This window comes from Cryptomeria japonica, chromosome 4 (assembly GCF_030272615.1).
Source record: "Cryptomeria japonica chromosome 4, Sugi_1.0, whole genome shotgun sequence".
NCBI classification, from domain to species: domain Eukaryota; kingdom Viridiplantae; phylum Streptophyta; class Pinopsida; order Cupressales; family Cupressaceae; genus Cryptomeria; species Cryptomeria japonica.
In genome coordinates, this window is record NC_081408.1 from 246071660 (window position 1) to 246083960 (window position 12301).

The 12301-nt window shown below is 35.7% G+C and overlaps 1 protein-coding gene across 1 annotated transcript; it reads right to left on the minus strand.

Annotated features, from left to right (window-relative positions):
• Positions 1 to 4259: 4259 nt before the first annotated feature.
• Positions 4260 to 6416, minus strand: LOC131875060 (LRR receptor-like serine/threonine-protein kinase FLS2). The gene has a single exon (XM_059219073.1). The coding sequence runs from the start codon at positions 6414 to 6416 to the stop codon at positions 4260 to 4262; it is 2157 nt and encodes a 718-aa protein (XP_059075056.1).
• Positions 6417 to 12301: the final 5885 nt, after the last annotated feature.

Genomic DNA, 12301 nt, shown 5'->3' on the forward strand with positions numbered 1-12301 from the left:
GAAATGGTGTATCTATTAAGAATAATCTCTCCTTAGAGAACTTGTGTGAACCTTCTTCTCCCTCTTTCTTTCTCTTTGAAAATTTACCTCGTCTTTTATGTTGTGTTATTCATCACTTGATGTCCTTTCTTTCATACAGTTATCTTTTGTGTGAGCACATGTTTGTTCCTTGGTTAGGACCTATTCTTTGTTTGAAACGGTTTGTCTTGTATGAATAACTTCTCTCTAGAAGATGTTCATCTTTATGTACAAGATTTAAAGGAAAACATCCATACCACATTAAAATAGAAAGTTGCCTAATATTACACAGATGGGTACCAATTTTAATCATAGAGAGTTTTTATTGACTGATATTCTTCAATCCATTATGTGAGTATAATACTCCTCTTGGCATAATTAAATATAATATCTTTATGCATGTCCTAATTAAATTAGATAATATAATTTTTTAAGTTCATTTTTTTATTTTTTTTAAAATCTATTTTTAAAGAAATATATATTAATTGAATAGTATAATGAATAACTACCTAATGTGTACTCAATGATTTTTTATTTTATTTTAAAGAAAAATTAATTTCCTTTATAGAAGTTATTAAAGAAAACTATGAAACATAAAATTTAAACTTACATTAAAGATTTTTTTTTTTAAATATGTAAGATTAAATATAATATCTCTATGCATGTTCCAATTAAATTAGATAGCATAATTTTAAAGTTTAGCAAAATTATTTTTGAAGGCAATTTCCATTAATTTAATTTCATTGACACTCACAAGGAGGTCAAAATAAATGTCTTTAGTTTTTATTAACACATGTTTTAGCATCCATATGTGAGTGTAATACACCTCTTGATGTAATAAGGGGCATTTAACCTAATTTTGTAAATTATAATAAAGAGGTTTTACACAAAAAAAATGATTAAAGAGGTTTTAAATCTTCTAAAAAATAAATATGCAAAGTGTTTTTTCTTCTTGATACAAGTCACATATAATATTGATGAGTATGCCAAAGTTGGTGATATATTTAGAAAGGCTTAAACCTCCTTGAAAAGAGGCAAGTGAAAAGCCTTGCACCTATTATTGTGACATATGTTGCATCAATAAATGGATTGTGTAAAGAAGACAAGGTGGATAGAATTATAGGCATATTAGTAGTTCATATCCCAAGACCACGAATAGTTTTTTACAAAAACCGGACAATGTTGTGCCACTAGATAAGGGTGTGCTAGGAAAGATGAATCCCATTTTGCTTGGCAATTTTAAGAATGTATATGGTCAATATGAAGCTATCAAGGCAAGTATTAGTGGTAGTAATATTGATCCATGGTCTCCTACGAATATGCCTTGAATTTTCTAATATGAAATTATTCATAGCTCTCATATAGAAACAATCTAAGATGAGAAACTTGCCACTAACTCTCAGGAATATGTTTAACATATTAAAATGTATTCTTCCAGAGGTGGTGGAGATAATGATATAGATGAAACCTCATATGAACTTTGTAGGTAAGAATGAAATCATTGAGGCTATTCTATAAGCAATAAAACTAAAGAGAATTTGGTGCCTTCATTTTCCCACGAGAAATCTTAAGTAATTTGTAGGTAGACAAAAATAAATTTTGCATCCAACTTTACGAAGGAACCAAAGTCAAGAGGAACCTTAATTAGTTTATGGGCAGTTGAAGAAAGGTTTCATATGCCAAATCTCACTTTTATAGCAAAAAAAAATTTGACAGACATGCTAAACCAAAGCCTCAAGGCCTAATATAAGATCTATTCATAGCAATACATGATATCAAGTAGAAACGTCAATTTATGGTCATTTTAAAGGGATCCAAGTTAGATGAAAGTATTTATCTAAACTCAAATTTATATCAGTGAAGATGCTACATCGATGACGGTAGTATCAATGGCTTAAAATATCATTTGTACATGATGATGGTCATATGGTAATTAGGGAATGTACTAGAATTGAAGGGATAAACCTTGGCTATGAGAAATTGATTGCTAATGAAGTTTTTGTTGCAAGGTGTGTGTCCTTGGTCTCCTTATGTTGTGCAGCGCAGCGCTCAGGTTTGTGGCATGGCTTAACTGCCTCCTATGGATTCTATAAGTCTAGTGGTTATATCAGGAATTAGCAAGTTGATCTTTTGGTGCCATGGCAACCACACTTATAACAAGTGGTATCAGAGCTTGGTCACAGGTTCAAACCCCTTTCTTGCACCGGGGAGGGGGGATTGTTTCAAGGTGTGTGCCCTTGGTCTCCTTGTGATGTGCAGCGCAACGCTCAACTTTGTGACATGGCTTAACCATCTCCTATGGATTCTATTAGTCTAGTGGTTATATTAGGCATTAACAGGTCAATCTTTTGGTGCAATAGTAGACACACTTCTAATAATTGTTTGGTCCCTTCGCATTCCTTGTAGTCTATAGGATGTAAATTTGATGGTCCAACTAACAAAGGTACTTTGAGCATATAATAAGTTTGTGAACTTGATGGTGAATGGAATGAAGCTTATCAGGGGCTTTAATATATCTAGGTAGGAAATGAAATCTTGTTCTAGTAGAAACAAATGTTCAGCCAATGACAAGATTTTAAGGAATCAATCACTTGGATTAGAAAGTTAAAACTATATCTTTAATAATTGTAATTTATAAAAAGTAATGAAATGATCAAGATTAAATTATTAACCACATGTTATCTCAAAAAAAATCTTTACTTAAAATTTCAAAGGAACAATGCATTTCTAAATGATTTTTATGAATAATTGTGAGAAAAATAATGTAACTTCAACAACTTTTCATCGTTCAAAAATTTATGTAAAATAAAAAGGTTTAAATATTATTTATAACTCCAAAGATATAAATATAATTGTACAAAACTTTCATATTTCATAATAATAAAAAATATATTTTGTTTGTGAAATTTTCCTTTCTATTAAGATATATATGTAACCATATATCCAAATGATTGGTATGGCCTAAAATACATCACATCCACATCTCCTTTCCACTCACAATTTCAAATGTAGGCCATAAATAATGTCACAATGTACTATACCTTATAGGTAGCACAATTTGAATATTATTTCATCTACTCACAATATACTATGCTATCTAAAATAATATATATTAGGACAACATTATAATTTGGATTGACCAAGAAATAAAACAAAAACAATTCTTTAGGCTTAGGATGTAGATGTAGACCAACTTCCTCTATTTCCCGATCTAGTCGTATGTATATCTTTTTCATTATTAATAAAAGGTGAGATATCTATTGGTAATTGAAGAGCTTCAGGGGTACCAAGAAATGCACCTCTGGTTGTATTTATTCTATCAACTATCTCATTCATATTTGGGCGTTCTTGAGGTGACTCCCTTGTGCAAAACAACCCAATTTGTATAAATTGAGTAAGGCATTCCATTGTTGTTGATGTCTCTAGTTCATGAGCATCTATAAGCAAGTAATTATCCACCACCTCTGATATTCTATCTGGAAAATGCATTTGTATCCATTTTTGTAGATTGATTCCTTCTGTGAACATGTCATCTATTGGTCTCTTCCTTGTCAACAACTCTAAAATTAAAATTCCATAACTATATACATCTCCTTTTGTAGATAGCTTTCCACCTATTCTATACTCTATAATAACAAATAAACAAGGATTAATGACTCCTAAGTCATTAGAAGCACTCAATGGTTTAAAGATAAGCAAAGAAACCAAGGAAATGCATAATGAAATAATGAGAAAAGTGTACCTGGTACAATGTAGTCAATGGATCCTTTAAGTGCATCTGTAGAAGTCAAAGGATCCATGGAATTTCCAAAAATAAGATTGGAAAGGCCAAAATCTGCAATGTATGATGTCATCTCCTAATAACACATTGTTGGGCTTGAGGTCACAGTGAATCACTTGAACAAAGCAATAATGGTGAAGATATGCCATTCCTTGTGCTATCTCCATTGCTATCCTTATTCGATCACTCAAATTCAATTTGCATCCACCCCCTTCATGAGGATACAACCATCTCTCTAGGCTTCCATTTGACATGAATGGTAGAATTAAGGCTTTAAAATCAAGGTTGGAGCATGCTGAAATTATTTTAATTACATTGCGGTGTTGAAGTCTCTTTAATGCATTGCATTCTCTGATAGAAGTTTGGTGAGCATGTTCATCTTGCAACTTGAGAACTTTAACAGCAATATTTCTACCATTTTTTAGAATCCCTTTATAAACCGACCCAAAACTACCAGTTCCTAAAAGATTTTCATCAGTAACTCACCAGTTGCATCTACAAGTTCTTCATATGAAATTTTTGGAGGCCATACTTCGAGAGCAGGGGTACTGGAACGTTTGCATCTATATGAAAATGCTACCAATATAAGAGACACAAACAAAACTGTAATGGCAACAACAACCAGGATTATTACCTTTTTGGAGACAAATGGATGTTTGTGTTTGGAATGAGAGCATGGTGGCAAGTTTATCCATCCACCACAAAGGCCAAGATTTCCCATAATTTCTGAGGCATCAAGTGTTGCGAAAGCTCCACCCTCTGGGACCTCTCCACTTAACCTGTTTGAAGAGAGATTGAGATGCTGGAGCATTTTCATCTTTTTGAAAGCCACCGGTATTGTACCTGACAAATTATTACAAGAAAGATCCATGTACTCAAGATTTTTTAGATCTGCCAGTGATGCTGCGATTGGCCCCTCAAATGCATTCCCAGCAAGGTTTAGATATTCCAACCCCTTGCAGCTTGATAGTGCACTAGGAATGCCACCAGAGAAATTGTTTTGAGAAACATCTATAGCTAAAACCATAACCATTTTGCTCAGTTCCAAAATAGAACCTTGTAGTGAATTCCTAGAAACGTTGAAATAGAACTGTAGATTTTGAAGACCTGCAACTTCAGAAGGTATATTTCCTGTTACTTTGTTGTGCGCCATGTCCACCGTCTCCAAAGTCTTGCATCTTCCTAAACTGGCAGGTATTTTCCCTGATAGTTGATTGTGACTAAGGTTAAGCTCTCTTAACTGTGGAAGGTCACCAAGACCTTCTGGAATTTGTCCTGAAAGCATGATCTGGCTGAGAGACAACAATCCAAGCCTTTTTAATTGACCAAAACAATCTGGAATTCTTCCGTGCAAATTGTTTGTGCCCAGATACAATCTTTCCAGATTTAGAAATCTGCAGGGTACAGATGGAATGGTCCCATTGAATCGGTTTTCTTTTAGGCTTAGTAATGACAAATTTGTAAGGTTACCGATCGCATCTGGAATGTTTCCCCCAATTTCGTTTGAACCTAACATTAAAATTGATAATGAACTTGAAAGGTGGCCAATTGAATTGGGCAAGACGCCAGTGAGATGATTAAGTCCCAACTCAAGATCTTCCAAGTTGGAGCAATTTGTTAACGCTATTAGAATAGACAACTCACTGCTTCCACTCACAAAATGATTTACCGACAAAAGAAGTCTTCTCAGCTGCTGCATTTTCCCAAATACTGGTGGCAATCTGCCGCTGAGTTGGTTTCTACTCAAATCCAGCACTTGCAACTGAGTCCAATTACCCACTGAGCTGGGTATTTCTCCACTGAGTTGGTTTCCCCACGAATTCAATTGTTGCAACTCTGACAGCCTTCCAAACTCCCATGGAATTAGGCCGCTTAAGTGGTTCTGGTATAGCACCAACAATTGGAGATAAGGGCAATTGGAAAGGGTGACAGGGATCGATCCTGTGAAGCTATTGGCACGAAGGTTAAGCGAGTTTAGCTGACTAAGCATACCCAACTCAGCAGGAATACCACCTTGTAGACTATTTTCACCCAAATCAATGGCAATTAAAAAGGAGAGGTTTCCTAAGAAAGGTGGGATAGTACCTGTAAAATTGTTTACTCCTAAGACCATGGTTTCTAAATTTGAAAGAAGACTCAGTTCAGAGGGTATGCTTCCACTCAAATAGTTATACGACAGTATGAGAAATTGTAAAGAACGGCAGCCTCCTAGAGAGGATGGAATCGGACCCTCCAAATTGTTTTGAGACAGCCGAAGGATTCTCAAGCGAAACAGCTTTCCAAGCTGATATGGAATATGGCCCTCGAAGCTATTATTTCTGAAAGCAAGGACTCTTAGGAAGGAAAGATTTCCCAGCAATGGAGAGATTGGACCAGCTAATCCCATATCTGTGAGATTCAAGGAAACCACACGCTGTCGATGAGAAGAGCAGATAACACCGGTCCAATTGCAGAAGGTGTGATTGGGAGACCAATCGAGGAGGGAATTTAATGGATCGAGAAAGATTGCAGCTTTGAAAGCCAAGAGAGCTTGCTGATCGGAATAATTAGAAGGCTTTGCCATATGAGGGGGTAGCGCAGAGAAACAGAAAAAGATTAGCAGAGGAAGCATCATCATCGTCTTCATTCTTAGCTTATCCCACGCAAACACCCGAAAAATTATGTAATGGCATAATGGACGAGAAGACTAACGCGAATTGGGGTTGATATTTTATTCTTTTTTCGTTTATTTTTATCAGCTAAATTTAGACAAAGTTAAGAGAGACGACTTGGCATTACAATTAAATATCGTATTTTTATCGTTTGTATTTTATCGTTCTGTGAAGGAAGAATAAAAGTGCAGTGAAGTAGTCTATTCTGATCGCACTCAACTTATTTTAATCGAGCTGCTTATCCTTCGTCAACACGCCCAACATTAAAAAAATTCGCTAATTTTTTAATCTTCTTTCTTCTTTCGCGTGATTACCAATCTACTTAGACATTTCGCGACAAGAAGAGACAAAGACGGAATCGATTTGTTTTTTTTCTTTATTGACTTGGTATTACAATTAAGTCTAACATTCATATTAATATAAAATAAACCCATCTCATGATCGTGATATTCCTCCTAATCACACACATAATCCTATCCTTCACAAGATCCCATCTTCCCTATCCAAACCATCCATGAATCCCATACCTATCAACTTGGCTCTTCTACCTTCATCCACTCTGGTTTCTTCCAAGAGCTTACCAATCCCTTCCACATCCCATCCTTCTCAAAATGGACTCACATCTTGTCCAAAATAATAAGTATCTTATTGGAAAAAGAATTTGTGAAAAAATTAATTATCAAGGCAAAGAGTTAGGCCTCCATGAACAAGGCATATTGGAACCCCTTGAAGTAAAAGAAAATACAAATTCATATGGCCTTGGCTACAAAGCTCACGCTCAAGATGTTGGTATACCTTCCATCTCTTTTGAATCTAAAATCCCTCCATCTAAATCCAAACATTTCCTTCACCCATCTTCCAAACCCCTTTTGGGTCCTTATGTCCTAAAGTCCATTCCTTCCTCATCAATGCTAAACCCTTCATCCCTTCCATCCATCTTGGGTCCTTACATCCGTCCACCCACCACTCCATCACCTCAAATGATCCCTAAGCAAGATCAACAAAGGCACACATCTTTGAATTCCTTCCAACATTCTCCCTTCATCATCCCATCCATAAAATCTCTAAGTCATCCATCCTCATGCACCCGCACCATTGCTATTAGAAGCAATTTGGATGCCAAATCTAAAATGCATAAAGCCAAAATCCACAAAATTCCAAGGATCAACATGTCCCCTCAAAAAGACATGCTCAAGTAATGAAAAATATGATCCAAAAGAAAGAAAAATCCAAAAGGCCACAAAGGCCCAAAAATAAAAAATAAAAAACTATGTAGATTCCCAAAGTACTCTTAAAAGAAATGCATCTCAAAGAGAAATACAAATTGGCATCCAAACTTGCTAATCCAACAATTCCCTTCACTCATAAGTCCTCCAGTCTTCCATCTAAAAATCCTCCATATTCAAAATCCACCATCCCAAGTCCATCATCCCCTTTATCTATTTTGGGTTGTAATGTCCCAAAATCCACACTTTATCCTCCATCTAATTCAAAAACCTCTCTTCCACAATTTCACCACCCTTCAAGGTGTGTGCCAATGTTGATCTTCCCACTATCCCCATCCATTTATCCACAAGTCATTCACAACCCCATCCATTATCCAACATCCATTTTCCATAATCACATCCCTTTAATTCAAGATTTTGCATAAAATCCTTATCCATATCCATCTTCCATCCATTCCATATCCCCATCCATTTCTACCAACATCTATGAGCATACCTCCAGTTATCTTGGTTCAATATAACACATCTTTAAAGGATACTATCCATAGAACTAGATGCTTGAGTCCTCCCTCCATCTCTCCTTAATGAATCCATTATCTTCCACATCCACTTATCCTCAACCCTATCCATCCAAACTATTTCCAAAAAAAAAAAATTGTCAAAAAATTGACAAAAAAAAAAGAGAAAAAAATACATCCAATGGTGAAAACCACTTCTTGTGGTGCCTTGGGTAAGTACCATGATAAAAACTTGGTAAACAAGTGTCATGCATAATCTCCTTATCCTCTTGCACTCTACACTTTGAGGCAAGATTCATCTATGCCATCCTGCTATTTACATCATCCATATCCCTTATCCTCTATCCACATCCTATATCCTTCCCTATCTTTGACCTTGACTATCCTATCCATATCCTCCATCTCATCCTATCCAAATGCATCCTCCATTCTTACCTTTGGTCTTGATCATGCTATAGGAAAAATAATGTATATGCATGCTTTGGAAAATGCAAGCCTTAATTCCTCCTCCATCCACATCCCTTGAACTTTATCCTTCCATCTCATACGTCTTTATCAACTATCCTTCCATCCTTAACTGCACTACCTTTAGTGGGGCATTTTCCTCCTTTGCAACATAGTTCTTGGATCCCCATTCCGCCTATCTTTCATGTTTTACTCCTCCATATCCTATCACCATCCATCTACTTAATCCCTCCATCTCCTATCCAAGCAGTCTCTTCATGCACCCATCCTTTTACCAAGCCTTGGATCTCCCTTTTCATTGGTCCCCATCCATTTATCCTATATCCACAATCCAATCATATCATATTCAGTCATATTCCCCATCTCCTACAATTAAATCCAATCAATTATCCTCCTCATCCAATCCAATCCAATCATTAATTCCCCTCACATCTTACATAATCATTTATTCTCCTCCCATCTTATCCAATCCATTTGTGATCCCCATCACACTAAGATTTTCCCATATATATGAGCTTATATTGACTTGCACAAATCCAAACACCCATCTATGATGTGTTATACAAATCCAAGCAGCAATCCTCCCATTTGTAGACCTCACACAACTAGTTGGTTTTTTTTCATCCATCAATCTATCCAATACCCCTACCCATTGGGATGCATCCTTCCTATGTTTGGCAGTTTATCCAAATCCATACCCCTGCCCATTGGGATGCATCATTCCCATGTCTAGGAATTTATCCAAATACACATCCTACTCTTGGCAAGAGATATCAGTTGGCCATGTGCATGTTCTTTGCATGATTGATATTTTTGCTTTGTTTTTTATCTTGAGTCCAAGGAATATACCTATTTAGGGTTGCCTTGATCATCCTATATCTTGGTATGCCTTGGTTGGTGTATAATGGGGCATAGTTTTTGTGGTATGACATGTTTGATGGTTTCTCTTGTACGATCCTACAGTCTCACATCTACACCATCATCGGTGTTTGCGAACTTGTGTGCATTGAGATACCTATTGTTTGAAATTCTAGTCCACGCATCAGATATTCACAACATCTTGACTACTCTAGTTAGTGGTGTAGATAGTTCATTGCAAAATCAAAAGTAGGTTTGCTCTCCACATCTACACAACAAGAAATCCAATCCACTTAATTCATTTCATTCATCCATTTATCTTGGTGACTCCAATTCATTCATACCCCCTTCATCATCTTATCCTCTTTGCATCCTTTCATCCTAAATCCTCTAGTCCTCTAATCCATTTTGAGAGCACACCTATGTTCTTAAAACCCACATGTCCTCTTGAGGGAGCAAACCACTACCTCCTCGTCATACTTCCTCATCTCGCCTATGACTGGGGCATCATGCTACTAGTCCTTGTCCTTTCATGATGCTATATCAAAGAGGGGCAAAATGTAGACACCTAAAATTAATTAAATTAATATTTAATTAATTTAAACTTGTCCACATAATTAATTAATTTATTTGTGTTGGTCACTTTCTTCTTAAAATTAATTAAATCAAATTTAATTAATTTTATCACTATAGTCCGATAATTAACTTGCCAATAAATTAATTATTTCCCATTCTTCTAAAGTCGTCTAAATCATTAATTCTTCTAAATTCCTTTTAGTTAATTAATTCTAATTAATTAACTTAAGTCATGTGATTCTTACAAATAATTTCTTCTAATCTTCACTTAACTTAATTACTTCTTCTAGAAGTATCATTATTCCTCAATTTTAAATTCCTTCGCTCATTCTCCCTCCTCATGTCACATCCTCCTAACTTACCCACTTGCACTCTAATTCACTCATTAAGCCACCTATCCAATCCCCTTAATCATTTTCACATCCCTAATCACCTTGATTAGGGATGGGTCAACTTTGATCCTTTCAAGGAAATTCAAATTCTTTGAATCTCCCCATTCATCCTCTTCCCAAGGAATTTTTAATTACTTTTCTCATTTATTCTTCCCACACATCTCTTATTTTGGAATTTTTAATTCCTCCTCCCTTCCCTCAAGGAATTTTATATTCTTTTTTCTCTTCCCCATGTACCTTGAGGAGTGTGGAGACAAGAAATGCCTTTATAGCATATCTCTTGAATCACACACCTTGTCCTCTCAATCCTCTCCCACTATTTCTTTCAATCCTAACCCTTCATCTCAAATCAATATTGGCCCTTCATTTTGGCCTCCTCAAATATATAAATTGGAGTCTCCTCTCCTCACAAATCATCCACTTTACATCTAATCTTATGTTGTCCATTTGAGATCTAAAATTATCCATCATGCCATCATAATGCCAAAATATTCCTTCATCTAAGACAAATCCCTCTTATCTATCATCATCATTCAAGTCCAATCCAAAACCAATCTTGTTGTGTAGTGGAGATAAATCCGCAATCCACCATCAAAGGAGCAAATCAAGTAGAGCAACAAGGGCACCTCTACTTTGTCAACATCAATCAGAGGAAGAGTAGAAGCTAAGGTATAATGGTCTATTTGTGTATTTGAATGCATTATTTTGTGTTTTATTTGGTTTATACACTAACCATTAGGATTTAGATCATTCCTCTTTAGCCTTTCATTGGTATATTCATCTGTCGGTTGACTCCATCCACAATTGGCAAGAAATGAAGGATATTTTCTTAGAGAAATTCAGAGCACCAATTTCACCAACAAATTTGTATAGACAATTTGTGGAAGTAATGACACAACCGCATGAACCGATCAGCATGTTCAACAATAGATTCCACAAGGCCTAAACAAGGTTATGAGATCCTTACAACTTGGATAATGATGCAGCACTGAAAGTATATTACGCGGCCTTAGACCATCTTACCGCTACATTTATCAAATCAAAGAATACAGTCCCAACAAATTTAAAGGAAGCATATGCTGCAGCAGTTACAATTAGCAAGATTTGGGAGTAGGTACTACTTTAGGACCACTAAATTATTTGGGAATTCCTGCAGCCCAAAACCAAATTCAAGATATCAATTGACTATTGGCTCAACATACTCCTGCAATGATTCTGGTTCCTACTCCAAATAATCAATTAGTTATTCACCCAGGAGGACCTATTTCTCAAGTGTCACCCCCACAACTAGTATACCTTCAAAATGCAATGACCTCAGTTCGAACTCAAGAAGAGAAGAATGAAATGAAAGAATTGATTGACCAAGTCAAGAAATTGTCAACTGAGGTCACATATTTAAGGAATCATAACAATCAAATACAAAATATGCAAAAGAATTATCAGTCAACTCAAGGGAATTATCAAGGTCAAAGTTCTTCTGGATACCAAAGAGATAATCAAAATTACCAAAGAGACAATCAGCATTATCAAGGGAATAATCAAGGATTTCAGAATAACAATCAAGGATTCCAAAAGAAAACATGGAATACTGGACCCAACAACGGTACTATACCATCTCCCTTAGATAATCAACCTGTCATTGATAATCATCCCATAGACAAAGTATTCCTGGATGAAGCAGCATTATCAGGATGGTACATATTACATAACACTAATCGGCATTCTGAACTGAATTGTCATGAGTTCCAGGTAGTAGTGAAAATCTTTAAGAATGAGAAAATAAATACAAAAGATCCTCCCATGACAGGACATGAGT

Excerpts from the sequence above, each read along its gene's own strand:
- LOC131875060 (XM_059219073.1), bottom strand. The coding sequence starts at position 6,416 with ATGATGATGCTTCCTCTGCTAATCTTTTTCTGTTTCTCTGCGCTACCC.